This window comes from Saccharomyces cerevisiae, chromosome V (genome assembly GCF_000146045.2).
Source record: "Saccharomyces cerevisiae S288C chromosome V, complete sequence".
Taxonomy (NCBI): Eukaryota; Fungi; Ascomycota; class Saccharomycetes; order Saccharomycetales; family Saccharomycetaceae; genus Saccharomyces; species Saccharomyces cerevisiae.
Genome location: NC_001137.3, coordinates 198559 through 225692, shown reverse-complemented (window position 1 = coordinate 225692; position 27134 = coordinate 198559). Strand labels below are relative to the sequence as shown.

General features: G+C 39.2%; 15 protein-coding genes and 1 non-coding gene across 16 annotated transcripts, besides 1 other annotated feature; 7 read left to right on the top strand and 9 right to left on the bottom strand.

Annotated features, from left to right (window-relative positions):
- Positions 1-493: 493 nt before the first annotated feature.
- On the top strand, positions 494-2326 carry ARB1 (ATP-binding cassette family ATPase ARB1; the record flags this gene model as incomplete). Its single annotated transcript, NM_001178927.1, has 1 exon — positions 494-2326. One exon carries the CDS (start codon positions 494-496, stop codon positions 2324-2326), a length of 1833 nt encoding a protein of 610 aa, NP_010953.1.
- A 290-nt stretch (positions 2327-2616) lies between these two features.
- EDC2 (Edc2p) lies at positions 2617-3054 on the bottom strand (the record flags this gene model as incomplete). The annotated part of the gene is made up of 1 exon (NM_001178926.3): positions 2617-3054. The coding sequence occupies one exon, from the start codon at positions 3052-3054 to the stop codon at positions 2617-2619; it is 438 nt and encodes a 145-aa protein (NP_010952.3).
- Positions 3055-3289: 235 nt separating this feature from the next.
- Positions 3290-3847, bottom strand: YER034W (uncharacterized protein; the record flags this gene model as incomplete). Its single annotated transcript, NM_001178925.1, has 1 exon — positions 3290-3847. One exon carries the CDS (start codon positions 3845-3847, stop codon positions 3290-3292), a length of 558 nt encoding a protein of 185 aa, NP_010951.1.
- A 558-nt stretch (positions 3848-4405) lies between these two features.
- ZRG8 (Zrg8p) lies at positions 4406-7636 on the top strand (the record flags this gene model as incomplete). Its single annotated transcript, NM_001178924.1, has 1 exon — positions 4406-7636. The coding sequence occupies one exon, from the start codon at positions 4406-4408 to the stop codon at positions 7634-7636; it is 3231 nt and encodes a 1076-aa protein (NP_010950.1).
- A 363-nt stretch (positions 7637-7999) lies between these two features.
- Positions 8000-10630, bottom strand: FIR1 (Fir1p; the record flags this gene model as incomplete). Its single annotated transcript, NM_001178923.3, has 1 exon — positions 8000-10630. The coding sequence occupies one exon, from the start codon at positions 10628-10630 to the stop codon at positions 8000-8002; it is 2631 nt and encodes an 876-aa protein (NP_010949.4).
- Positions 10631-10945: 315 nt separating this feature from the next.
- On the top strand, positions 10946-11617 carry YPT31 (Rab family GTPase YPT31; the record flags this gene model as incomplete). Its single annotated transcript, NM_001178922.1, has 1 exon — positions 10946-11617. The coding sequence occupies one exon, from the start codon at positions 10946-10948 to the stop codon at positions 11615-11617; it is 672 nt and encodes a 223-aa protein (NP_010948.1).
- A 177-nt stretch (positions 11618-11794) lies between these two features.
- On the bottom strand, positions 11795-12256 carry CHZ1 (Chz1p; the record flags this gene model as incomplete). The annotated part of the gene is made up of 1 exon (NM_001178921.1): positions 11795-12256. The coding sequence occupies one exon, from the start codon at positions 12254-12256 to the stop codon at positions 11795-11797; it is 462 nt and encodes a 153-aa protein (NP_010947.2).
- A 259-nt stretch (positions 12257-12515) lies between these two features.
- On the top strand, positions 12516-13106 carry SMB1 (mRNA splicing protein SMB1; the record flags this gene model as incomplete). The annotated part of the gene is made up of 1 exon (NM_001178920.3): positions 12516-13106. One exon carries the CDS (start codon positions 12516-12518, stop codon positions 13104-13106), a length of 591 nt encoding a protein of 196 aa, NP_010946.3.
- Positions 13062-13310: an origin of replication (ARS512; Autonomously Replicating Sequence).
- Positions 13311-13816: 506 nt separating this feature from the next.
- On the top strand, positions 13817-15001 carry MIG3 (Mig3p; the record flags this gene model as incomplete). The annotated part of the gene is made up of 1 exon (NM_001178919.1): positions 13817-15001. One exon carries the CDS (start codon positions 13817-13819, stop codon positions 14999-15001), a length of 1185 nt encoding a protein of 394 aa, NP_010945.1.
- Positions 15002-15460: 459 nt separating this feature from the next.
- On the top strand, positions 15461-16714 carry GAL83 (Gal83p; the record flags this gene model as incomplete). Its single annotated transcript, NM_001178918.1, has 1 exon — positions 15461-16714. One exon carries the CDS (start codon positions 15461-15463, stop codon positions 16712-16714), a length of 1254 nt encoding a protein of 417 aa, NP_010944.1.
- Positions 16715-17218: 504 nt separating this feature from the next.
- On the top strand, positions 17219-18049 carry CHO1 (CDP-diacylglycerol-serine O-phosphatidyltransferase; the record flags this gene model as incomplete). The annotated part of the gene is made up of 1 exon (NM_001178917.3): positions 17219-18049. One exon carries the CDS (start codon positions 17219-17221, stop codon positions 18047-18049), a length of 831 nt encoding a protein of 276 aa, NP_010943.3.
- A 215-nt stretch (positions 18050-18264) lies between these two features.
- YNCE0013W lies at positions 18265-18336 on the bottom strand. Its single transcript has one exon. It is a non-coding gene; the product is annotated as a tRNA-His (tRNA).
- Positions 18337-18858: 522 nt separating this feature from the next.
- GCD11 (translation initiation factor eIF2 subunit gamma) lies at positions 18859-20442 on the bottom strand (the record flags this gene model as incomplete). Its single annotated transcript, NM_001178916.1, has 1 exon — positions 18859-20442. One exon carries the CDS (start codon positions 20440-20442, stop codon positions 18859-18861), a length of 1584 nt encoding a protein of 527 aa, NP_010942.1.
- Positions 20443-20729: 287 nt separating this feature from the next.
- Positions 20730-23501, bottom strand: YAT2 (carnitine O-acetyltransferase YAT2; the record flags this gene model as incomplete). The annotated part of the gene is made up of 1 exon (NM_001178915.1): positions 20730-23501. The coding sequence occupies one exon, from the start codon at positions 23499-23501 to the stop codon at positions 20730-20732; it is 2772 nt and encodes a 923-aa protein (NP_010941.1).
- A 255-nt stretch (positions 23502-23756) lies between these two features.
- On the bottom strand, positions 23757-24617 carry PRO3 (pyrroline-5-carboxylate reductase; the record flags this gene model as incomplete). Its single annotated transcript, NM_001178914.3, has 1 exon — positions 23757-24617. One exon carries the CDS (start codon positions 24615-24617, stop codon positions 23757-23759), a length of 861 nt encoding a protein of 286 aa, NP_010940.3.
- Positions 24618-24817: 200 nt separating this feature from the next.
- Positions 24818-26881, bottom strand: SRB4 (Srb4p; the record flags this gene model as incomplete). The annotated part of the gene is made up of 1 exon (NM_001178913.1): positions 24818-26881. One exon carries the CDS (start codon positions 26879-26881, stop codon positions 24818-24820), a length of 2064 nt encoding a protein of 687 aa, NP_010939.1.
- Between the last annotated feature and the right edge of the window lie 253 nt (positions 26882-27134).

Here is a 27134-nt window from a genome sequence, read left to right as displayed (position 1 = left end):
CAGTATTGCGGCAAATACGGAAAAACCCGCAGAAACGATCGTACAGATCCAAGAACTTGGTTTGTATGTGAAGCACGTTGCTGCCCCCTTTTTTTCTCAACCATCTCCGGCGGCGACCGCCGGCTTTTTTCTTTCTTTTTCTGGAAAAAGAAAAACCCCCTATATCACCTTTGACGTTTACTCACTAAATACGAAATGCATTACCCTAATCTCACTTTAAACGAATGAAAAAAGAAAGGTGAGGGGGGAGACCGATGGAAAAAAAAATAAAAATTTTTTTCTTTTTTTTTTTCTTCGTTCACCTCATCTCAATTAATGGCTTTTCCTTGACGTAGTTCAGGTAACTTGGTAGTGATTCTCTTATAAAAAAAAATATTATCATATTTAACATGTTAGTGCCCGTGTAGTTTTTCTTCTTCTTTCTTAACTTTTTTCTTGCAAAAATTGTTTTCTTCCCCTCAGTGCTACAAACAGTAACTTGACAGAACCAAATATGCCACCAGTATCTGCGTCAAAGGCCAAGAGAGATGCTAAGAAAGCTGAAAGAGAGGCTAAGAAAGCCGCTGCCGGTAAAACCATCAGAAAGCTAGGTAGAAAAAAGGAGGCTGCTGCTGAAGAATCGGAGGTAGATGCAGCCGCTAGAGAAATCAAGATGATGAAGTTGCAACAAGATAAGGATGGTCTTTCAGATCGTGTTGTCACTGGTGTTTTGAGTTCATTGGAGACTTCCCGTGATATCAAGCTATCTTCTGTTTCTTTACTGTTCCACGGTAAAGTTTTGATCCAAGATTCTGGTTTAGAATTAAACTACGGCCGTAGATATGGTCTTCTGGGAGAAAATGGTTGTGGTAAGTCAACATTCTTAAAGGCTCTTGCTACTAGAGAATATCCTATTCCTGAGCATATTGATATTTATTTATTGGACGAACCTGCGGAACCAAGTGAATTGTCGGCCTTGGACTACGTTGTCACTGAAGCTCAACACGAATTGAAAAGAATAGAAGACTTAGTCGAAAAGACTATCTTGGAAGATGGTCCTGAGTCCGAGTTATTAGAGCCTCTATATGAAAGAATGGACTCTTTGGATCCAGACACCTTTGAATCTAGAGCTGCTATCATTTTGATCGGTCTAGGTTTCAACAAGAAGACCATTTTGAAGAAAACCAAAGATATGTCTGGTGGATGGAAAATGCGTGTTGCGTTGGCAAAAGCTCTTTTCGTTAAGCCAACTCTATTATTGTTGGATGATCCTACTGCGCATCTGGATTTGGAAGCTTGTGTTTGGTTAGAAGAATATTTGAAGAGATTTGACAGAACTTTAGTTTTGGTGTCCCACTCTCAAGATTTCTTGAACGGTGTTTGTACCAATATGATTGACATGAGAGCTCAAAAACTAACTGCTTACGGTGGTAACTATGATTCTTATCACAAGACAAGATCCGAATTGGAAACCAATCAAATGAAACAATACAATAAACAACAAGAGGAAATCCAACATATTAAAAAATTCATTGCATCTGCTGGTACTTATGCTAACTTGGTGAAACAAGCTAAATCTAGACAAAAAATTTTGGACAAGATGGAAGCAGATGGTTTAGTCCAACCTGTCGTCCCTGACAAAGTTTTCTCATTTAGATTCCCACAAGTGGAAAGATTGCCACCACCAGTTTTAGCATTCGATGATATTTCATTTCATTATGAGAGCAACCCATCCGAAAACTTGTACGAACATTTGAACTTTGGTGTCGATATGGACTCACGTATTGCCCTTGTCGGACCAAATGGTGTTGGTAAATCCACATTGTTGAAGATTATGACCGGTGAATTGACCCCACAATCTGGCCGTGTTTCTAGACATACCCATGTCAAGTTGGGTGTCTACTCGCAACACTCTCAAGATCAACTGGACTTGACAAAATCTGCTTTAGAATTTGTCCGTGACAAGTACTCTAACATCTCACAAGATTTCCAATTCTGGAGAGGCCAACTAGGTCGCTACGGGCTAACCGGGGAAGGTCAAACCGTTCAAATGGCTACCTTGTCAGAAGGTCAACGTTCTCGTGTCGTCTTTGCTTTATTAGCTTTAGAACAACCAAATGTCCTACTATTAGATGAACCTACCAATGGTTTGGATATCCCAACCATCGACTCCTTGGCCGACGCCATCAACGAATTTAACGGTGGTGTCGTCGTCGTTTCGCATGATTTCAGATTATTAGACAAAATTGCCCAAGATATTTTCGTTGTGGAAAACAAGACCGCTACCAGATGGGACGGATCCATTTTGCAATATAAGAACAAATTGGCCAAGAACGTTGTTTTGTAATTGTGAAGTTGATCTGCGCCGTGCACGTTTTTACTTCCCCTTTTATGTATTTTAATAGCAATAATTTATATAACTAATCAATCAATAAAGAAAGAAAATCACCGATAACAATGTGAAGGCAAGAAGATATAACAATGACTTCTCCGTATGTGTAAGAATATGAGGGTAATTGCGTAAAAATGTATATAAATGCCATCTTTATGAATAATCCGACCTAAATAAAACCCCAAAAAAAAAAATGAGAGCCCGCCCGCTCAAGTAGAAATAAAAAAATTTACAATCACAGCTACTCAAACAAAACTAGGTTTGGGTAGCGCTGCCTCATGTGGGATATCTGTTGTGAACGAAGCACCGGCAAAGGCCGTATGACCAGCTACGTGCGGTTTCGAATCGATCGACGCCGCCGCCCTATCCTGGTACTGTCTCGTTTTCTTCTTCTTGTATTTGCACGATTTTTTTTTAGGGGCCTTATCATGTAGGAAGGCATCTATGTTAACAGTGACCATCGTTGCCTTATCGTCCTCGTGTCCCGTCTTCGAGGTGCGTTCCCTAGGTTCTCGCCGCTGTTTTGTAGACTTACCGAAGTTTGGTTTCTTGCCATTGGGCAAACTCTGCGTCGGTGGAACTAATATTTGAGTTTTAGTGGGGCGCATGTGCTCCTTGGCGGAAGGAGGACTTTCCCTTGTGACAATCTTGACTTTTGCAGAATGTTTTGTCTCGGAACCCATTATGAGAGATATTTAATTTTGACTATTATAAAAACGTTTGTGTTTGAGTTTCTGTTAGTGTATAACTTTGTATGTAGTGACGTTATTGTCCGGTCTATCAGGAAGGTAATAGGGCACGGGAGGCCGTTGTTTTATAAGTACGGGCATAAGCCGCAAGAAAAAGAAACGTTAAGAACAAAGAAGAAAAAAAGGGGCGCTGATAATCTTTTCACGCAGTAACTGTCGTACCGCGCGATTAGAGCAGTCCATCAAGGAAATCCTGATCGGTCTCTAGTTCTTCCGGTAGATCGGTCGAAGGGGCACTGATCTTCTTGCCCGCACGATCATGATCACCTTGTACGTGAATGGGAACGACTAATGATTCGGGCTCAGCCGCTGTTATAGCCGATGTTGTATTCTGCCGTCCGAGCCAACGATTGAGCTCATCCGTATTCATCTGCTTGAGGTCTTTGATTTTCAAAGTATCTTTATTAGCAACATTATTGACGGCTGTGGCGTCGTCGTTCTGCTGGAGCCGATTTTTGAGGACGTCTTTTAGCACCTTGTTCAACTCTGCATTGGCGACTGCAGAATGCGGGTCCTCGAGTACCGGGTCCTCATAGTACCTGTCCTCGTTTGACTTCAGGGCGGGCTGTTCTTGGTCTTGATCTTTCTCCTCTGTGGTAGCTTTCTCTTCTTTTTGGCGGTTCAATAGCCGGTACTTTCTATCACTGGGTGTGGCATGTTTTCTTTTCAATTTCTGTTTATCTTGAAATTTTTTTCGATTATCCTTCTTTAAGCTGAATGCATCCATTGCGTTTTCAATTGTCTTGTTTTTTTTTTTGTTTTGCTCGTTTTAAGTAGAATAACGTTATTAGTTGTAGCATGTGCTCATCTCCATGAGGTTTCTCCTAATCACTTCCTTTCTTCTCCTTCACCCATACACCCGCCAGCTTTCTTCAATCCGGGTATCGGTTAAATGCAGAGTGCCTAAATGGGCTGCAGATTGACCACTTTGGGTTTTAAGCTTTTCTCCTGATCGCTTTATCCGGACATATTCTCTTAAACCGTTCTTCTACCCGTTTGGTAATACTTCATAAACACAATATGATATTGCTGAGAACGCATTTACGACTGCAAATCTACTATTGAAAACAATTTTAAACATCTGGTCCAATCCAAGGTTTAATAACTATCATTACTTGAGGTGCAACCGCTTTCTTGTACCTTAAATCTTAGCTGGTTATTTTCCTTTTTTTTTTTTTAGTTCCTTTAAGCCTATTTATTACCTTGCGTTTTCGCACAAACCAACTGTTTTTGCCCAAAAGGATCTGCATCACAAGACGCACACGCATAACTGGAATATTTCATCATGCGGTCTTTCATAAAAGCCCATAAGAAGTCCACGTCGTTTGATGAAAGCCCCAAGCGACATAGCAACTTCAGTGGCAATACTAATAATAGTTCTCAAAGGTCAAGTGATGACTCCTTAGACTTTCTACCATCTACACCATCACAAATGAATTACGATAGCATTCCACCACCCGCGAAACACTCACCTGGATTTGAGTCTTTCCATCGTTTGGCTAACAAGACTTCAAAGTTGTTCAAGAAAACTTCAAACTCAAACTTAAACTCGCATTTAGCTTCAACTCCAACCACAAGCACAAATCAGACTACTTCAAATTCATTTGTTCTCCAAAATCCACCCACAAAAAATACTGGACCTCCGCCGCCATTACCACCGCCGCTCTTTCCTTCCTCTTCTACCTCTTCCTTTTCACGTCATGACAATGAAAGTGAATATACTGCATATAAAAAAACTTCTCCTGCAAAAGATTTTAATAGAACCACAGACTCTCTGCCTGCTATTAAGGGCACAATTACTCATTCGTGGGGAGATTCCAAGGTCGAATCGCACGTAATAATATTAAACGATCCTGCTTCCCCAGCATCAAACACATCTGAAGCGACTTCTTCTAAACAATTCAAAACCCCTATCATTGGCAATGAAAATCTAACTTCAACTACATCACCATCTAACCTGGAACCTGCCATAAGAATATTGAACAAGAACAAGGGTAAACAGCAGGAAAATATCGACGATGCTGAGGACGGGTCATCTAAGAAGGAACATCATGTTTATAAAGCATTAGCGCTTGCCAAAAATAGAAACAGACAAGCAAGAATTCATTCTCATGATGATATAATAAATTTGGGAAAGGCTTCTCAAATGGATATGAGTCTACTAGCCGCTGCGTTTTCCGGAAATTCAACCACCACCATTAATAATGACCAATCTTCTAATGAACAAACCGATGAGAAAATATTAGACATCGAAAGAGTGACCACTACTTCCACTTTAACCTCTTCCGAAACCACATCACCAATAAACAAGTCACCTTGTTTTTATAGTCAAACACTTTCCCTCTCACCAAAGATACGACACGGCGACTTACAATCATCACCTTCAAAAGTGAACAAAAACGATAGTCAAAACGAGACCTTGAACAAGAAAAAAGTAAGGATTAGTCTTAATAGAAAAGAAGAAGAAAAGGTGTATTCCCTCAACAACAATTCCGATGAATACTCTGTCAATGAAAAAGAAACCCATAAAGCCAACGATTGTAATGACGAATCTTCTGAAAACGGTGATGGCGATAATGATCATGATGATGATTATGATGACGATGATGATGACGATGATGATGATGATGAGTCGGAATTTTCGTTTGAATATGCCGGCATAAACGTAAGGACATCATCTGTAAAGTATTACTCCAAACCGGAACCGGCGGCAAATGTATACATAGACGATCTATATGAGGATGAGAACTTTGATGACGATATGAATTGTATAGAAGATGATGAGAGTGGTAATGAGGGAAACGAAATATGCGGTTTATCGACTCGATTCGAAGAAACATCCTTGAAAAGCAATAAAGTCAAAAAGTTCAATGATCTTTTTAACTTGAGCGATGATGATGAGGAGGAGGATGGTAAAGATAACAGTAACAATGGAGATGAAAATGAGAGTGATAATCTTTATCAAAAACGATTAGAAAACGGGAAAGAAACTTTTAATGGTAACCATGGCGGACACCATGATGATGCATCTCTTGGAGAAACGGTTGACAACAAAGAGCAGTTTCTAATAAACGATAATGTCAAGAAGCCTATTCAAAAATACAATGACCTTTTCGATTTGTCTGATGAGGACGATAACGACGACAAAGAGATGTCAGAAGCTGAGTCTTATATGTTTTCCGATGAAGCTCCTAGTATAGAAAGTGGACCAGCAAATGCAAAATCAACACGGGGGATCTATAGTCAATCTAACAAAAATATCATACGTGATGGAAAGCCGAACTATAGTTTCTCTCTCAAAAGGAATAATTCGGATGATGAAACGGAGCACACTTCTGCAATAAAGGCTTCCCTTACAGGTACTACTGGCTCTACCAAGCCTACAGTAAAGTCGTTTTCAGATATATTTAATGTTGATGATAGTGCAAGTGACGCTGAAAGTGATTCTGGGACAGGAGGGAACAATTCTAACGGCTTAGTATCCAATGATTCAGAAAGGCAGGTCTCCCTGCAAAGTTCTTTGTATGAAACCAAATCAGAATCCCATCCTCCCAATCATCCTCATTCGCAGATTCTTCAAACACCGGCTAAGATTGTAATAACTCCAAGCGTTTCTGATGCGCAATCACAAGCCCTTGCAATCACCGATGATGATGGTGAAGATGATGATGATGACACTAGTAGCATACTAAGAACTCCGTTTCAACTTATTGATTCCTCTCATTCACAGCAGCCGCACTATGCGAGCCCACAGTATACGGCTGTACTCAATAGCCCCCCTCTTCCGCCGCCAGCTAGGTCTCAATCACTAAAATATCATGACTTAAATTGCGATTTAGATTCAGAAGTCCCCAGACCAATGAGTAATCTCTTTTTCATTGATGAAGCTGAGGAAGACGAATACAATCAGAAAAGTAAGTTTTTTGATTTCGACCACTACGACATCGATGAAATTAATGGCATTCCAGAGGATTTTAACTTCTCTGATTCTGAAAGAGATGATCTTAATCGTCGTACACTGAAATCTCCTTTACGGGGCGGCTCCAAGAATAGAGAAGTCTCTCCTTTTTCATCTGTGTCATCGTCTTTCAGAAGTACGCATAGTTTTAATGGGAAATTAACGATCAACCAAGGGGCTAAAGAATTAGCTCCGATGAAAAATAAGATTGAACTTACAAACAAGACTGTCACCTTCTTTAACAGTAATAATTGGAATACTTATGACTGCAATTCACTCTCCCGAAAAACTTCATCCCAAATGAGAGATAGTAAATATCAAAATCATAATGTTGGTCAAAACGTAGAACCTTCAAGTGTTCTTTCGCCACAACATCAAATATCGAATGGTTTAGATGGAAAATGCAATGATAACTACGTAATCTCACCAAATTTACCGACAACTATCACACCAACTAATTCATTTACTAAACCCACACCGGAGTTCTCAAATGACTACTCATTAAGCCCTATTCAGGAGACACCATCTTCTGTTCAAAGCTCGCCAAAGAGAGCGTGAGAAAATACTGCATGTTTTTTATGCCCGTAGCCTCCACATTTCTTCCCTAGTAGGTGACTAGCTTTAAAACCTTTGCGTAATGTTCGTATTTGTAATCAATTGCATGTGCCAAGGATGATCTTTGGTAGATATAAAAGTACATATTATTAATTTGTTTTACAGAATTGGCATGTCTGAATATAGTTTTTTTAAGAAAGTACAAAAACTAGAAGTTTTTCTTACATGTAAGAGATATGAAATTTTGTAATGTCCGATGAAAAAATAAAATAGGCAATAAGCAAATTGCCATTCCGATAAATCTTCATGCGATGAGCTGGTCAAATCTGTTTACCAGAACAATTTGTAGGGTTGTTTTTTTTTTTTTTATTTTAGTTTGCGATGAGATGGAATGTCGTTATGAATACTGGACTGATACTTGTTCGGGATCAAAGAATTCCCTTTTTCATCATACAGTGGAAAAGGCAACGGCGGAAGTACTCTTGATTTTTTTGGCTTTGTTTGTTGTCCTTTTTCTGAGAATTTATGCTTCTCATTTACCAGTTGATAAATAATTCTTTTTGCATCATCTGCAGTTTTATCACACATGCCCAAAATTTCGTTGCAATGGCTTAGACGTTTCTTCTGTTGCTCATTTTTAGCTTTTTGAGCATGGCAGACTCTTGTTCGTGATATATCGTTATTTTTGAGGCCTACATCTTCATCCTCATCTAAAAGAATAACCTCAACCATTTTACCATCTCTTTTTTCGTAAATGGTATTAAAATCCAAATCGTGTCTATTTGAAGGAGTATTCTTATTCCTGGGGAACGAATAGTTGTTCTTCTGGGATGGAGGACCATGACCTAAATTTTTAATTGATCGTTTTTCTTCTATAAAGTTATGTTCTAAAGTTGACCTGTTAATGGTCACAGAAGGTTGAGATGTTGTATCCGTAATGGCAGTATTGGAAGAAAACTCAGAATTGTAGGAAGATTTACTACTACCCGATTGTGACGATTGGCTATTGGAAGATAAAACACTAAATGGAATTGAATGCGGATTCACACAGTTTCTTTGTTTACCAATTAAGTCTGTAGGAGTTTGGTTCAAAGGAGTTGGTTCCTTGTTTTGAATTTCTTGACCAAATGAATTGAATGAAGATAGCGGTTTGAATGGCTCTATCGATGGAACACTTTTTGTTTCACTAATTATTGCAATAGAATGGTCAGCAACTTCAGTAGAAAAAGCTTCGTTTTCATCCTCTGGGCATTCAATAAGTGATGGTGATGGTTCTCTTGTATGAGAGATACTTTCATCTGGTATAATTTGAATCGAAGGTACCGAGATTTCTTGGAGGAAGGACCCATTTTTAGGTGATTGAGCTTCAGGAGGAATATCAGATGTTTTTGGAGATGACGTGAACCGTAAGGGTGATCTCTTAGGTATTTCAATGGAAGTACATGGGTTAGAATGTTCAACAGGAATTGAGGGAGCAGAGGTCGGAGCTGGTGGTGTGGAGGTTGCCTCGAAATTTAAGGAAATGTCATCAATATTATGAACGCTCCTGCTTCTCCTATGTTTATGTATCCTCGGATTATTATTCGTCGGAGATTTTTGCAAGTCTATTAACATCTGTCTTCTGGATTCAAATGATTGATTCACAGGCGAAGTATCAACTTTCAGGAAATCTTCATTGTTCGTGTCTCCAGAGTTTCTATTTTCATGTACCTTATCCACATTATTGTTAGTAGTACTGGAGGGAAATTTGAATGACATATCGAGTTTGTCCAGTGATTCAGGGTTAACTTGGCGAGTTGGAGAAGTTGGCTCCTCGCTAGGTTCAAACTGCTGGAAAAATTTTAATGTCCCATTTAAACCTGTGCTTGGTGGGGATTTCATGTGCTCTAAGTCGGGGATGTCTATCAGTTTATTTGGTGTTGACAGAATTTTTAACGAAACATTTTTTTCAGTGTTTTTTTCCTCACATTCCCTATCTGTTTTACTCTTAATATGTTGTGGGTTTTTGAGATTTCTCCTTTGTATCTTCAGATTGACGTTGGCGTTCTCATCAATTCCAAGAAGCTTATCAGCATCTGCATTATTTAACTCGAAAGACACATCATGGTGGGCATATGGAATAGAATCATCTTCATCTGAATACGACGATGAGGGCTGTTCTAGAGAAGATTCAGTTGACGATGAGGTGTTACCTTCTTGAAACTGGCTATAGCCATCCCCATCGTAAACCAAGCTACTCCTCTTTTTATCCTTGTTTTGCGGAGATAAGTAGGGCGGCAGAGATATTTCTAATGGAACTGGTAAATGATATCTGTTCAATGGCGATTCAGGAGTGAGATATAAATTCTTTTCGGGAGTTAAGGGAGGAGGCCTGTCAAATGATAAATTCAGCGGAGATACTTGGCTAATATTACTAGTATTCTCATTAATACTGGTCTCAACCTCGGTTGCACGATATGTGTTCATTGTATCCACAATGATCGACTGTAATGATTTTGATCTAGAATGGTTTGGTTCTTTTCCACTACTACTTGTGTTGGACCTAACATCAGAACGAGTTTTACGGTGCCTGCTTTCACATTTTTTTCTCCTGTTATGATGAAACTTCCAAACTTCTTTAGGGACATCGACCAGTATTTTAGAGTGCATGTCGACTAAATGACCATGGCTATTCATAAGTAATGATGAAGTAGACATTCTTCTTTCGGTTTCATTTCCACTCTTGGGGAATACAATTTTCAGTGGGGAGTCCTGTGATATTTCATTTGGATCTGGAATGGAAAATCGAACCTGCGATTGTGTATGCTCATGGGGTTTCTTGTTCTTGCTCGATCTCTGTCGCGGTATAGCAACACTCTCTATATTATTAGTTCTATTAATGGCTAGTAAGTTTTCGCGTGGGCACAACACATCACGGCATTGATCATGGTCCATCTCATGTTGTATCGATAATGTACTGCACACTTTGCTCTTGACAGGTGTAACAGGGAGGCTCATAATCGGAAAAAAAGCTTCAGATCTATCCCAGCGCAATCTAATTGCACTAATTAGGTAGTAGTCTTGCTGTAAGTATGTTGTATTGTTGTTCCTAGGCGTCAATTCTACTGTTGTTATGTTTGGGCTCGTTTGTTGTTTGTTTACCATTTTCCAATGCGGAATATCACAGGCCGCTGCGGTGTGCGGGTGCTAAATTAGAGAAAGAGGGAAACTCAAAACTTTTCAAGAAAGAAACGAATAACAATTTGACCTTTATTACAAGGCACTTTGTTTAGGCCAGCAAAGGGATTCTGACGGCGTCTGGGGATTTCAACAATGAGCAGCGAGGACTACGGGTATGATTACGACCTACTATTTAAAATTGTACTGATCGGTGATTCCGGGGTAGGGAAATCCAATCTATTGTCAAGATTTACGAAGAACGAATTCAATATGGATTCAAAGTCTACAATTGGGGTTGAGTTTGCCACCAGAACTTTGGAAATTGATGGCAAGAGGATCAAGGCGCAGATTTGGGATACTGCGGGCCAGGAACGTTACAGAGCCATTACTTCTGCTTATTATAGAGGAGCTGTAGGTGCCTTGATCGTTTACGATATCAGTAAATCAAGCTCATATGAAAATTGTAATCATTGGTTATCAGAATTAAGAGAAAATGCAGATGACAACGTCGCAGTGGGGCTTATCGGTAACAAGTCTGATTTGGCCCATTTACGTGCTGTACCTACGGAGGAGTCCAAGACTTTTGCACAGGAAAATCAGTTATTATTCACAGAAACAAGTGCTTTGAACAGTGAAAACGTGGATAAGGCTTTTGAAGAGTTAATCAATACCATCTATCAAAAGGTCAGCAAGCATCAAATGGACCTTGGTGACTCCAGTGCCAACGGGAATGCCAATGGTGCGTCCGCTCCTAATGGACCAACGATTAGTCTGACACCAACACCAAACGAAAACAAAAAGGCAAATGGAAATAACTGTTGTTAAGAGATATTTTGCAGCAGTTGCGCACTTGCATGTGAATGACTCTTCTCCCCTTTAATTCTGTGCTATATTTTTACAATTTTCTGCTGACATATAGTTTATATACATATAGAACGCATATAGGAAATTGAAGTAAACAGAATACACAAGTAGAGGCCGGTATGTACGACATTTTGCTTACTACTCTTTAAAATCATCGTCTTCTTCGTCTTCATCGTCTTCTTCTTTTTCACCATATCCTACATCATCTTTAGAGCCTGTGCTAGGTTCCTTCTTGTCTAATTCTTCTGCAGTCTTTTTATAGTCAATTACTTTGCCGCGTGTTCTTCTTCCGGATGTGATGATATTAGAGGTATCAATTTCTGCCAAATCGTCCTCTTCTTCTTCTCCCTCATTTCCCATCAATGCGTCTAACTTGGCATCGTCCATATCAGATTCAGAATCTTCAACAGTACCATTATTTTCGCTCTTCGTCAAACCATTTTTAGCCTTAGTCTCCTCTTTTGCTACTTCAGCGTCATAATCGTCATAGTTTCTTCTTCTTCTTCTCTTTGGCTTAGGTTCCACAGACTTTTCGGATTTATTATGACTTGATTCCTTTTGGCTTTCTAATTCACGCTTTTCCTTTGCTTCGTCAGACATTATTTCTCTCTTTCCTTCCATGTATTGAATTTTACTTACCAGGTGTGTTCCCCAATTAACCACCCACCGAGCTTCCTTATTTCTCCATGTTCTTGTTTTTCTCACGATAATGTGGGAAAAAATTCAAAATAAAAATTATGAAAATAAAAAATGAAATTTAAAGAAGCCTATGCTAGTTAGAAATGAACAAGACAGGGAAAAAAGTAGAAGGGGTAACAGAACCATCCGTATAACAGGTTTCCAGTAAAGTAAATAACTAATGAGCAAAATACAGGTGGCACATAGCAGCCGACTAGCCAACCTTATTGATTATAAGCTGAGGGTTCTCACTCAAGATGGCCGCGTTTACATCGGGCAATTGATGGCATTTGATAAACATATGAATTTAGTGTTGAATGAGTGTATAGAAGAGAGGGTACCCAAAACTCAACTAGATAAATTAAGACCGAGAAAAGATTCAAAAGATGGAACCACTTTGAACATCAAGGTAGAAAAAAGAGTGTTGGGACTGACTATACTAAGAGGAGAACAGATCTTATCCACAGTGGTGGAGGATAAGCCGCTACTATCCAAGAAGGAAAGACTAGTGAGAGATAAAAAGGAAAAGAAACAAGCGCAAAAGCAGACGAAACTAAGAAAAGAGAAAGAGAAAAAGCCGGGAAAGATCGCTAAACCTAACACGGCCAATGCGAAGCATACTAGTAGCAATTCTAGGGAGATTGCCCAACCATCGTCGAGCAGATACAATGGTGGCAACGATAATATCGGCGCAAATAGGTCGAGGTTTAATAATGAAGCGCCCCCTCAAACAAGGAAGTTTCAGCCCCCACCAGGTTTTAAAAGAAAATAAGGTTGATGTAGTGTAGTCTAATATAGTTTCCGTATACTTTTTTTGTGTACGCATGTGTGTTAATAGGGAAATTCATAATTAACTTAAGGAAGCATTTTTTTACTATTTTTTCATTACCTAAACATAATTTTAATTTTAATCCCTGTGTGGGATTTTAGGGTGTACGAGATATGTAAGTTATGAGCATATTTTTCCTTAGTTGACGAATAACCTTTAAGTCCTAGGAGGTTCAATATGCAATTGCATGCTATTATGCAACTCAATTGCTCAAGGGGCTATTCAGGTTTACATAATACGGATGAAAAAGATAAAGATCTCGGAAAAACTGAAAGGCACTCTTCGGAAAAACCTCTTTTATGGGGGGTGTTCTGGGGCAGAAACCAAAACGGCGGAACGCGTCCGGAAAAACATACATAGACCACACCGTAGAAATTACTTCCTTGGAGACCCCACCAAAAAATCCTTCACTAATTTTTCCGTGTATAAATGATTTAGCTCCCTCATACTGTTCTTCAATCAGTAATACTTGGAAGGCAAAGCAGTTCCAGTTTTTTTTTGTTGCTTCATTATTTTTCTTCTTTTTTTCCTTAATCCTAGTAGATAAAGTTTAAAAACAGAGACCCTTTCTTGCCATGAGTCGGTGTGCTTCATAGTATTTCCTTTTGCTCTTAGTAGGTGCACATCGGCGATCCTTTTCTTAAATTCCATATATGAATTACCTGCGAGATAGATTTCCTCCGGATAATGACCAAAGACCCTTTAGATGTGAAATTTGTTCACGAGGTTTCCACAGACTTGAACATAAAAAAAGGCACGGAAGAACGCACACTGGCGAGAAGCCTCACAAATGTACCGTTCAGGGCTGTCCGAAAAGCTTCAGCCGAAGCGATGAACTAAAAAGACATTTGAGGACACATACTAAAGGCGTCCAAAGGCGCAGAATAAAATCCAAGGGCTCGCGAAAAACCGTTGTGAATACTGCTACCGCCGCCCCTACCACCTTCAATGAAAACACTGGTGTTTCGCTCACGGGGATAGGTCAATCTAAAGTGCCACCTATTCTTATCTCCGTTGCTCAGAATTGCGATGACGTGAATATACGAAATACTGGAAATAATAATGGCATTGTGGAGACACAGGCACCTGCAATTTTAGTGCCTGTGATAAATATTCCAAATGACCCTCATCCGATTCCAAGTAGCCTCTCCACTACTTCTATCACCTCCATTGCATCAGTATATCCCTCTACTTCTCCATTCCAGTACCTGAAAAGCGGGTTTCCTGAAGATCCTGCATCTACACCGTATGTACATTCGTCCGGAAGTTCTTTAGCCCTGGGTGAATTGTCTTCAAACTCCTCTATATTTTCGAAATCTAGGAGGAATTTGGCCGCCATGAGTGGTCCTGATTCTTTGAGTAGTTCTAAAAACCAATCCAGTGCTTCGCTTCTTTCTCAAACTTCACATCCATCAAAGAGCTTTTCAAGACCGCCAACAGACTTAAGTCCTCTGCGAAGAATCATGCCTTCTGTAAACACAGGAGACATGGAAATTTCAAGGACAGTATCCGTTTCGAGCAGTTCATCATCACTCACTTCTGTTACGTATGATGACACCGCGGCTAAAGACATGGGCATGGGAATATTTTTTGATAGGCCACCTGTAACACAGAAAGCTTGCAGGAGCAATCATAAGTACAAGGTTAATGCTGTTAGCAGAGGGAGACAACATGAAAGGGCACAATTTCATATATCTGGAGATGATGAGGACAGTAACGTTCACCGCCAAGAATCAAGAGCATCCAACACAAGTCCCAATGTATCATTGCCTCCGATAAAGAGCATTTTGCGACAAATTGATAATTTCAACAGTGCTCCTTCTTACTTCAGTAAATAAACAAGCAGTAAATAAAACGTATAGAATATAAGAAGGAAAATAACAATGGGTTCTTGAAACTTGATATACTTTTTCCTGGAATGAAGACGCAAAGAAAACCTTTGGAGAAAATCATTGCAAATTTAAAAGCTGTGCTTCAAAAAACCCATGTGAGACTGAAACATGGTCCAGTGGTCTTCATCCGGACCGGTTCAAAGTCCTGCTCTACCTTCAATAATTTGTCTTTACCGTTAAAACACAGGCCACGCTATTTTTTTTGTTGCACTAATTTTCATCCTTAAGCGACCAATTTGCTCCCCTTTGGAAAAGCTCACGAAAAAACGTGGCAAAGAAAACAATACCGATCTCGTAGGATTTGGGCCACTGTTGTAATCGCAAGTAGAGAGCATCCTAGATAAGAGCTACTATATTTTGTATAAGGTCGTTTCCTGCACAATAATAAATTATCTACACTGAAATATGGCTGGCGACAACCCTGAAAACAAGGATGCTTCCATGTTAGATGTCAGTGACGCAGCTAGCAACACTACGATTAATGGTAAACATAGCGCCGATTCAACTAATGAGGCTTCCCTGGCGTACACTTTTTCTCAAATGAACGTAGATAATCCTAATGAATTAGAGCCTCAGCATCCTTTAAGACATAAATCGAGTTTAATTTTTAACGACGATGATGACGATGAAATACCTCCATATTCAAACCATGCGGAAAATGGTTCTGGGGAGACCTTTGATTCTGATGATGATATCGATGCTAGCAGCTCGAGTAGTATCGACAGCAACGAAGGCGATATCCACGATGCAGATATGACAGGAAATACCTTGCAAAAAATGGATTATCAACCATCTCAGCAGCCTGACTCACTTCAAAATCAAGGCTTTCAACAGCAACAAGAACAGCAACAGGGCACTGTGGAAGGCAAGAAAGGAAGAGCTATGATGTTTCCAGTTGACATCACTTGGCAACAGGGGGGTAATAAAGTGTACGTTACTGGGTCTTTTACGGGATGGAGAAAGATGATCGGGTTAGTACCAGTCCCTGGACAGCCTGGACTTATGCATGTAAAATTACAGCTGCCTCCAGGTACTCATCGTTTCAGATTTATTGTTGACAATGAGTTAAGATTCAGTGATTATTTACCTACCGCAACCGACCAAATGGGAAACTTCGTCAACTATATGGAAGTGAGCGCACCGCCTGATTGGGGCAATGAACCTCAGCAGCATCTGGCTGAAAAAAAAGCGAATCATGTAGATGATAGCAAATTGAGTAAGAGACCTATGAGCGCTCGCTCGAGAATCGCATTGGAGATAGAAAAGGAACCAGATGACATGGGCGATGGTTACACTCGTTTTCACGATGAGACCCCCGCTAAACCTAATTTAGAGTACACTCAAGATATACCTGCTGTGTTCACCGACCCAAATGTAATGGAACAATATTATTTGACACTTGATCAGCAGCAAAATAATCACCAAAATATGGCCTGGTTGACTCCTCCACAACTGCCACCTCATTTAGAAAACGTCATTTTGAATAGTTACTCAAACGCGCAAACTGATAATACGTCTGGCGCCCTTCCCATTCCGAACCATGTTATATTGAACCATCTGGCGACAAGCAGTATTAAGCATAATACATTATGTGTCGCATCCATTGTTAGGTATAAACAAAAATACGTGACCCAAATACTGTATACACCATTGCAATAGATATGATTATAGAGCTTATAGCTACATCTTTTTAGATAAAAGCGAAGATGTTTCTGCGATTTTTCCATTATAGCTCTCCATGATACTAAATATCAAGGTCTACATGTAAGTATTTGTATATATGGGTTGGAATGTATATACGTATATACGTACGTACGTACGTATATGCACATAATTGTTACGGGATGTATATATAAATTAGTAGCATTATAGAAGATATCCCTAACATCAATCCCCACTCCTTCTCAATGTGTGCAGACTTCTGTGCCAGACACTGAATATATATCAGTAATTGGTCAAAATCACTTTGAACGTTCACACGGCACCCTCACGCCTTTGAGCTTTCACATGGACCCATCTAAAGATGAAGATCCGTATTTTATAGGAAACATTATAAATAAGGAAAGAGAGATACACCTATTTTTTTCATTTTGTGGGTGATTGTCATTTTTAGTTGTCTATTTGATTCAATCAAAAAACAAAAATAAAACTATATATTAAAAAATGGTTGAATCAGATGAAGATTTCGCACCTCAAGAATTCCCACACACGGACACAGACGTTATCGTAAATGAACACAGAGACGAAAATGACGGGTATGCCTCAGATGAAGTTGGTGGCACATTAAGCAGAAGGGCCTCAAGTATATTTTCTATAAATACAACTCCATTGGCCCCCCCTAATGCTACTGATATCCAAAAATTTACAAGTGACGAACATCATTTCAGCATGATGAGGAATTTGCATATGGCAGATTACATTACTATGCTGAATGGATTTTCTGGGTTTTACTCTATTGTAAGTTGTCTGAGATTTACGCTTACAGGTAAACCTCATTACGTCCAGCGTGCCCATTTCTTTATTTTATTGGGTATGTGTTTCGATTTCCTTGACGGGAGAGTAGCACGTCTGAGAAATAGGTCTTCCTTAATGGGTCAAGAACTGGACTCTTTGGCCGACTTGGTTTCCTTTGGTGTGGCTCCGGCTGCAATTGCTTTTGCCATTGGATTTCAAACTACATTCGATGTCATGATTTTATCTTTCTTTGTCCTTTGCGGCTTAGCGAGATTAGCAAGGTTTAATGTCACCGTTGCTCAATTACCCAAAGATTCTAGCACAGGTAAATCTAAATATTTTGAGGGATTGCCTATGCCAACCACTCTAGCTTTGGTGTTGGGTATGGCATATTGTGTCAGAAAGGGTTTAATTTTTGATAACATCCCATTCGGCATTTTTAGAGAAGACCAAATATTGGAATTTCATCCAATTATTCTAGTATTTTTTATCCATGGGTGTGGAATGATTTCGAAGAGCTTGAAAATTCCAAAGCCATAGTAGTTTTTGTTCATGCCTGGCGTCAAAAAAAATTTGTACATATAACTTTTTATTCTACTTTTATATGCTGGTCTAAATATTACTCAATTCTTGCCAGCTGGTATAAAATTATAATTCGCTCTCATGATCACCACATCTGACTATGGTTACAAAATTACCTGTGCCTACAGCTTCACACGACATTCTTTGTATATTAAGAATATAAAAAATAAATATGCCATCTCCTAGAATCGAACCAGGGTTTCATCGGCCACAACGATGTGTACTAACCACTATACTAAGATGGCGAACTTATATAAAATAAAACCTTTTCAAGGTTATATATACTCAATAGATACTGAATAATTTTGGAGCTTCATTATCTTTGTGCAATTGTCTCCATGTACAAACCACCGATAAGATTTAGTGTAGAGTATGTTGGGTGTAAAAAAAGAAAGGCAGTTTATTGACTACTGGTGTAACTAGACGATAAAGGTTTGAGAGGTTTTCATGGCATCAATGGGAAATAAATGAGTTCGAGAACTATGAGATAAATATTTGCTTAATATTATCGCGTTTAGTAATTTTTTCTTAAAAATACGTAAAACATGTTAAATATACAGTTGAATACTATGTAAGAAGGAAAAAAAAAGAAAGAAAACGTTATAAAAAGAGAATAAAGATCATCAATGTCATTACGCATCAATGTATATGAGCATATTGCAATAACCAGAAGTGTCAGTTTCCCTTCCTCCTAGCCCGTTTCTTATCTTCACTTTCTTTCAGATTAATTATGAAATTTTTGTCTTTGCAGTGGTTTTATTGGTTCCTTAAGCGATGGGTTCCAATGTAGTACCCTTTTTAATGGTTGCCCAACCAATCAAACGCCAATGCTTTTCGATACGTCTCGACAAAGCAATCTTCTCGTTAATTTCAGTACAAGCGGGCGACGTTAACTGTAATCTTGCCATATCAGCTTTAACGGCAACCACACGAGCCCCCGTAGCGGTAGAACCAATGTTGACCATAAGAACTTCATTTGGCTCTAATTTTCTGACTTTGGCTTGCTTTTGACCATCTGTTTTGACACCTAATAGACGACGTAGCAAAAAGTAGTTGATTTCGATATCAGTATAAATGTTTGGCAAATGACCCTTAGCACCGACGACTTGACCGACAAGACGATCAGCTCTACACAAGGTAGGATCAACTTTAGTACCAACACCAATCAGACCACCGGGAACAGCAAACTTCAAGTCATTTTGTTCGGCAAATAAGGAGACAATGTTAGAAAAGATTGGTTTACATTGAATTTTACCCTTATCATCCTTGGTGACAATACCTGGTCTAATCTCAATTTCATCACCTAATTTGAAAACACCATTCAAAATAGAACCACCGGCAACACCACCTTTCAGGTCCTCGATTTCAGCACCTGGCTTATTAACATCAAATGAACGAATAACAATTAACCTTGGAGAAATCATAAAATCTCTTGGTGGTACGGGAATAGTCTTGACAATAAATTCATTAACTGCGTCGATGTTATACTTCAACTGAGCGGATATTGGTACAATAGGAGCACCGTCAGCAATGGTACCTCTGATGAACTTCAAGATGGATTTTTGGTGTTCTAAGGCACTTTCTTCACGCATTAAATCGACCTTATTCTGTAAGATGATGACGTGCTTTAATTTCATGATTTCAATGGCAGCTAAATGCTCTGAGGTTTGAGGTTGTGGACAAGATTCATTACCTGCAATCAACAGTAACGCAGCATCCATAACAGCAGCACCTGATAACATAGTACTCATTAAGATATCGTGACCGGGACAGTCAACAAAAGAAACGTGACGGACCAATTTGTAACGCCCCGGACAACCTGGTCTTTGACATTTAGGACTGATTTCTTTATCAGATTTGAATGATCTATAACAATCAGGTTCGGGACATGTAGGCTCTTGACATTTATAAATTTTAGCATTAGCGTAACCTAACTTAATAGTAATGTTACGTTCTAATTCATCCTTAAAACGGACTGTTTGGACACCTGAAATAGCCCTAACTACTGTGGATTTACCGTGGGCGACATGACCGATGGTACCGATGTTTATTGTAGCTTGCCTGTTGATAATTTCGGCGGATAGTGGGTTTAATTTTGAAAAATCAGGGTTTAATGGTTGTTCGGGCAAACCACCACCTTCTTCAAATTCCCTTTTCCTTTTTTCTTCTTCAGTTTCCCCGTCTTCTTCCAAGCCAGTGAAGGCGACTTTCTTCTTTGGCTTATCAGCATCTTGTGTTTCTTGTGTTTCTTGAGCTACAACTTCCGTTTCTTCAACGATATCTGGTTCACCAACTGGTTCCAAATTACCGTTGATAATAATGCTAGGTTCTTGGTCTTGTAAGTCACTCATGTCTACCTCTAATGCGCGATGTTAACGGTGTATTACGCTCTTTCCGCCCTCTTTGCTTAGCTCCTGGTACAGGTCGAGATGAAATCTCTGTCTTTTGTACTGATGATCAGCATCGGGCTATTCTATGAAAATTTTTTCAATGGCAAATCTGGTCCGGGTTACTGACATGAGAGCAAATAATAAGCATAAATTAAAGCATATTGATATACTTCATATAACAAGTATATATCACATCACGCCAAGCTTACGCATAATGCTAGTAATAAATAGATAAACAAAGAGCGTTCTTATTGATCTAAGGTCGCCACCTTTCTACCCACACGACTGCGGTCAAAATCAATATCGAATCTTGAGTTGATGACGTTACGTTTCTTGGAATTTAGAGATGTAGCTGAAGATGCCGAAGAGGATGTGCCATCAGCATTGCCAGCAACTATTTCAATATCTGTCTCATCATCTGCTTCCAACCCATTACTTGCCACTTCCCGCGGTTGGATCTGTAAAATTTCATGGCCTGTATTTAATTTTTCCTTTTCTGTGGGAACGGAAACTGCGGAACTTGAATGATCATTGTCTGCGCTCATGGTCAAGCCATTGAAGGTTTTCTGCAAATTCTTCATCGATGGTGTTTTAGATATATTCCTACTGTCAATGTGGCCTTCCAAATCGAAAAACCCGCCATACCTGTTCAAATTTACCTGTGATGAAGAAGATGTTTTGCGGGAGCCATTGACTGTATGGCCGTTACGTTTCGGAGGATTATTGACTGCATTGTCCATTTCATACAATTTATCGACCACTGGACTGATCTTCACGCCAGTTTTATTATGAGAAGTGCCGCGTGACATCCTCCAGTAGGAACGAATTTCGCCTAACACCCAACTTAACATAAACATTAACCTGTCACCCTGTCGAAATTGCGATGTCACGGTCAAATCTACTTGATCATCTTTAATGATGTACCCTATTCCAAAGCCATGAGGTACAGCAGGAGTTATACCAAATGTCGTGGTAGCAGCATTACCACAGTTGGCAACAATCAACTCAGGCTGTGAGAAAGGTAAAACAAGTGGATTTTCGAAAAGATCTTTCGCAGCAGATGATTCATCACCACTTAAGTGGATACCAAAATGGTCATGAAATTTGAAGAGATATTTCAATGCATTGAAGTGTTTTTCATAACCTACCCCAGACTTTGCATGTTTAACCATGTTATTATGTGTTTCGCAGGTTTGGATAAATTTGTCTAATTTATCTGTCCCATCAATGGAGCTAGAAATAAACAATTGACATAGTTCCAACAGCGCTTGACTTTGAATGTTAATAAAAGATGATCTCGAGTTTTTGAAACCACGTGTGGATACTGGTTCTAATCCAAACACCATTCTTCCATACAAAGCATAGTGAGCTATTTGTAAAGCTACTTGAACCATCGAATCGGGCTTGACTCCTAATCTTTGAGCTGACCTTCTGCCCAATGGAATAGAAGCGCGAACAATATCATACTTGGAAATCAGATCAGCTAGTTTGGTTTCTGACAAATGGACATGTGTGTTCAGGATGTTACTGAAAGACCAATCGATTTTATTTACAACCAACTTAGGGTCAATTTCAGAAGGGCCTCCGCCGTCGGCACTTATGGTCGCCGTCATCAGTTTTTTAGTTTCAGGATCCATTTGTGTCACGTTAGGCCAGAGTGAAAACTGTGGGTCACCGGCGTTAACGTCTCTAGCTAATCTCAAGACTGATTCTGTATAAATTTCAGAAGTAAACCGAAGCACGACTGACCCGTCACATGTGAAGGAATCCCAAATCACTGTGGCTTTTGCATCTGCAGTGACAACTAACTGTAATTTATCATACCAACGAGAAACACATGAACCCACTTGATGGCCTTTGCTATTTATTATAGAAGTACCGTAAAACACTCTCTTACAATTGGCGGAAGTACATTTCTTGTCTCGCTCAGTGATAGTCCTGTTAAACATTTGACTGATATCAGCGGTATCATCGCCATCATTGGTAGTTTCTTCTTGTGATTCGTCCAGCACTAACACGAACAGAGCAGAGTCTATGCGATGTAATTCATTAGGATACCTTTTCTGTAGTCTCTTCCTTGCATATTTCCAGTTTCTAAAAGAGTGAGAGGTCAAACTACCTAACGCAGTTGATTTTTCAATGCCAGAAGAATCTTTTATTATATGGTTGAAAATTGTGGTTAATTCTGCAGCAGTGTATATAATTTTATTCGTCGAATCAAGTACTTCCAGTGTATAGTATTGGCCCCTGGAGATGATCAAGATGTGTTTGCTATCCGGATGTCTTTTTATAGTTATACCATTGCCAGTGAATATGTCTTCTTCGTGTTTTCTTTTACGGTCATCAAAGTCTTTTTGGGTGGGTTCGTCGTTATCGTCCTCATCGCTTGAATAATCAGGGTCTTCTAAATCAGATGCTGTGTAAGGTTTGTTCAAATCAAAATTTTCAACCTCACCGCGCTGAAAAACAGGACTACGAGTAGTACCGAACAAGTTCAGAAATGGAGCCATTGACAGTGGTTTGCCATTGGTGGCATTGATATCTGGTGGCAACAAATCTTGTTTCAAAGCAGAAATAAACCTGGCCGCAGAGTGCACTAGGACGGCTGACCTATCAGCTTGAGTGATGTTTGGCAAAGCGTCATCTGCGAGAACCAAGAAGGGATTCCTGGGTAGGACATCGTCCTGAATCTCCCTAGTGGAGGTCTGGTTATTGATGTCTAAGTGTAATTCATCAAGGTAGCAATCCCTAGTGTCATGGTAGCTCTGTAGTTTAGATTGCAGCTTCTCACTTACGGGATTCTCTTCAAAATCTCTTATTATGGATGACAGCTTCTCAATTTGTTCTGGATCTAAAGGATGTTGATAGTAACCATCAGCATAATACAATGGCTCTAAACTCTCCTTCAGACGCTGCAAAGTGTCACAGAGTTTAGGTAATGGTAACTTGGGTAGTTCTTCCTCATGCTTAAATGTTCGCCCCGACTTGTCAGACGAAACAATAGTACTGCCGCTTGACATGGTTGCTTAGTTTTATTTTAATTTTGATTTTTGATTTTCATTTCAAATGAATCAATTGCTCTTACTCATTACAAACACATTTATATAATTTTTTTCTTTTATACGCTCCAATTAGTGTCATTATTATGGGGTAGTCATTCATCGTGATGATTCATTATCGGACCGACGGGAAAATGACGAAAAAATGCAAGGTCAGTAATAAAAAAATAATATACGGCTACAAAGCGAACATACATACATTTCACGCAAAGCAATCTATTTCTTCTTTTGGCCTAATTGTGACGCAACACGGGCTGCCTCTTCAACACCATTGATAATACCGCTCTTGACGCCCTTTTCTTCCATTACGCACAACCCGGCAATAGTTGTACCACCTGGTGTGCAAACTTGATGCTTTAAAACGGATGGATGAGCACCGCTTTTCTCAACCATCTTCACTGTTCCTTCTAGAACTTTCATGGCACACTCCTTACTCTCTTGTAATGGGATTCCCAATTTCAACCCACTCTCCATCAAGGATTCTAACATCAAGAGAACAAAAGCGGGGCCTGAACCGACTAAAGCCGTAGCAGCATCCATGTTCTTTTCTGGAAGCTCAACGTATTTACCAACTTGGCTAATCAATTCGTTGACCAGTGGCTTTTGCTCTTTGGAAACATCAGCTGAGTAGGACACCACCGCACAACCATATCCGTACTTGGCAGGTGTGTTCGTCATAACACGGCAAACAGTGCTAGTGTATTGACTCAATTGGTCAATTGTCCAGCCAGCAGCCAGGGAAATAAGTAGCTTTCCCCCAATGACGCTCTTCACACCATTCAACACTTCTTCGGCCAAAAATGGCTTGGTACCAAGAAGAACTACAGAAGCTTCTTCGACAGCGCTCACGTTGTGACCGTAAGTGCTTTCGACTTTAATACCGTTAGGAGATTCGTCGAATGTCTCAACTAGATCGGTAACTTGTTGTGCACTAGGTTCATCATGGTTACATGTGATAATTTTGGAAGGGTAAAATGCAGCAGCAGTTTCATCAGCCGCCTTTGGAGCATTATAAATGGCGGAAAGAAGTGCTTGGCCCATAACACCGCAGCCTAAAATTGCCAATGTGTAAGTCATATCTGTAGTTGGTTTGTTTGCTATTGGTGTTGTGTTACTTCTATTGTTGTTACACCGTTCTTAACCTGGCAATGTTATTAAATCCTTCATATTCTTGTTTTCGAAGATAAGATCTTGTCCTTTTGTACGTATGCGACTTTATATAGTAATAAATGGCATTCTATGGCAATGTATGTAGGTTTAAGGAGTGACTCAGGATATTACACCTTCTTTTGCTGGATGTACTCAGCGACAATAAAATGTAGGAAGTCCTCTACTTCTTTAAAATCAGAAAATGTTGTGTCAAAGGACACTGCGTTGGCTTCCGTACCAGCTGAAAACTTGATGTGAATGAGTGCGTTACAATAGTTAGGACTTTCGAGCATTAAACTTAGATTAGGGCTTTTGTGCTCAGTTAATGGTAGATTTATTTTGAGTTCACGTCTAGGTATATTCAATAGTTTATCGAAGGCACGGATCTCTTTATTTAATTTAGTTATATTTTCATCATCAATGTTTTTATTTTCTTGAGGTTGTTCTCTCTCAACTTCCGTTTCTGTTATACTTGAGCCAGGAACTATATCGAGCACGTAATCCTTTATGATTTTTTTTAGTAACAGTTTGTAATTAGCAAACCGAACTTTACCAAGAATGGGACGTATTATTAAGATATCATCGTCAACATTCAAATTGATCAGTCCGTGGGGTGAGCTTATTCTCGATCGTAATGTTTTCTTGAATATAACGACTAATAATAGTCTCAACATAACAAGCATTAAATTTGCTCTCTTGTCGTTGATTTTTGGTAAGTCTTGTTCATGATTGACAATGGAGTCATCGTCAAGGGACAACAACTCGATTTCAAATTTTTCGTTAGGTAGTTCAATTATTACCTTGTTTTCGTTTTCAATACTGACACCATAGGAAATCAACAAAGCGCATTCTTTCTTTATTTGGTACATCAGTTCTTTTTCAAAAATGATCTTTTTCAAAAGTTGGATTTGCTTTCTGATATCTTTCGTTTCAGCTTCTTCACTTTCACTATCCCTATCCATCACACTTTCGCCACTCAATATGTAATCATCTTCTGATTCGATTTTTGTGAAGATACGAACCCTTAAGAATTTCTTTACTGAATGTACGAAATCAGTGCCTTTGAACACTGAACTACTGTGGGGTATCAAATCCAAATTTTGTGATTCTATATTATTCCTTATATTAGCAATACCTCTGTCATGCTTATAGGTAGATCCAGAGTCTTCGTAACCATACTTAATTGCCAACAGCTTTTGACCACTAGTCCTGTCCCTAATCTTAAAAATAACATCCTTGTTGCTAATACTCTGCATTATCTTATTCCAATAGTCATGTTCGTTCTGTAATATGGAACTCAGTTTATTAAAACTTGCGCGTAGGAGATCTTTAGATTCGTTTAAACTTTGTAACTTCCATCCCTTATTCAATATATCCAACTCGATATATTCTTTTTTTGTAGGTGCAACATATGGAATTTTATCACTGTTTAAACTAGAAGGTTTAACAACTTTCCTAAGAAATGGTGACATTGATGACATACCTGTAGACTCTTTAACACTCGACAGTAGCAAAGAAACGAATTCCAAAGCCAAAGACGATTCGTTCATGGCCAGATTTATATGCTCTAGCATATCCCTCCTTCTTTTAACAAACTGTTCCTGTGTCATTACCGTTTCAATATTATCATCGGTCTCGCCATTTTCATTCGTTTTGTGGTCTGTTTCATTTCGTGAATCCACTGGATTATCTTTATCTTCATAATCCACTTCCATGAAATCTTCTCCAATTTGTACATTCTCATCAGCGCCATCAGTGTCCTTCTTCTCGCTGTTATGACCGTCACTACTATCACTACCAAGCTGCTTAATCTCATTTTGCAATTCTTTTTCATTTAAATCAACGAATTTAAAGCCTGGACCACGCTGTCTTAAGATGATTGGGATCAATTGCTCCAACGGCATGGAGCCATAAATTTCGTGTGGATTACTGACTAGAGAATCTTTATTCTTCAAAAATTTTAAGTTCTTATCATTGTCTTTCTTAGTTTTATTCTCTAACTCATCACCTTCTAGTCGAATACTAGTATCTGCTTTTCCTGCAGATTCAGGTACGGGTTCATCAGACGTTGGTGAATGAAGGCTAGAGTTTGGATTAGAACTTAGTGCCAATGTAATTAAGTTCGGGTCCAATGCCAATTTAATGCCAGTTTCGGAACTTAAGTGATTTGAATCTGGATCTTCCGTTGTCATTATGGCTTTTAAGCTGCTTACAATTTTTTTGGCTCTATCTCTTTTGCCTTTGAAAAGTAAATAATGCTTTACGTTCAGTTATTTTTTCTGCAGTTCTACTTTTTCAAAGGGCTGCAGTGCACAAGAGAAAACAACTTTTCCTCACTTTTCTTCCCCGTCTATGAATGTAGAAAGTAACACACTTTGATATCAATAAGTATATATATATATATATATATACGTTTATGAGAACTTTATGTATATACGAATGAAT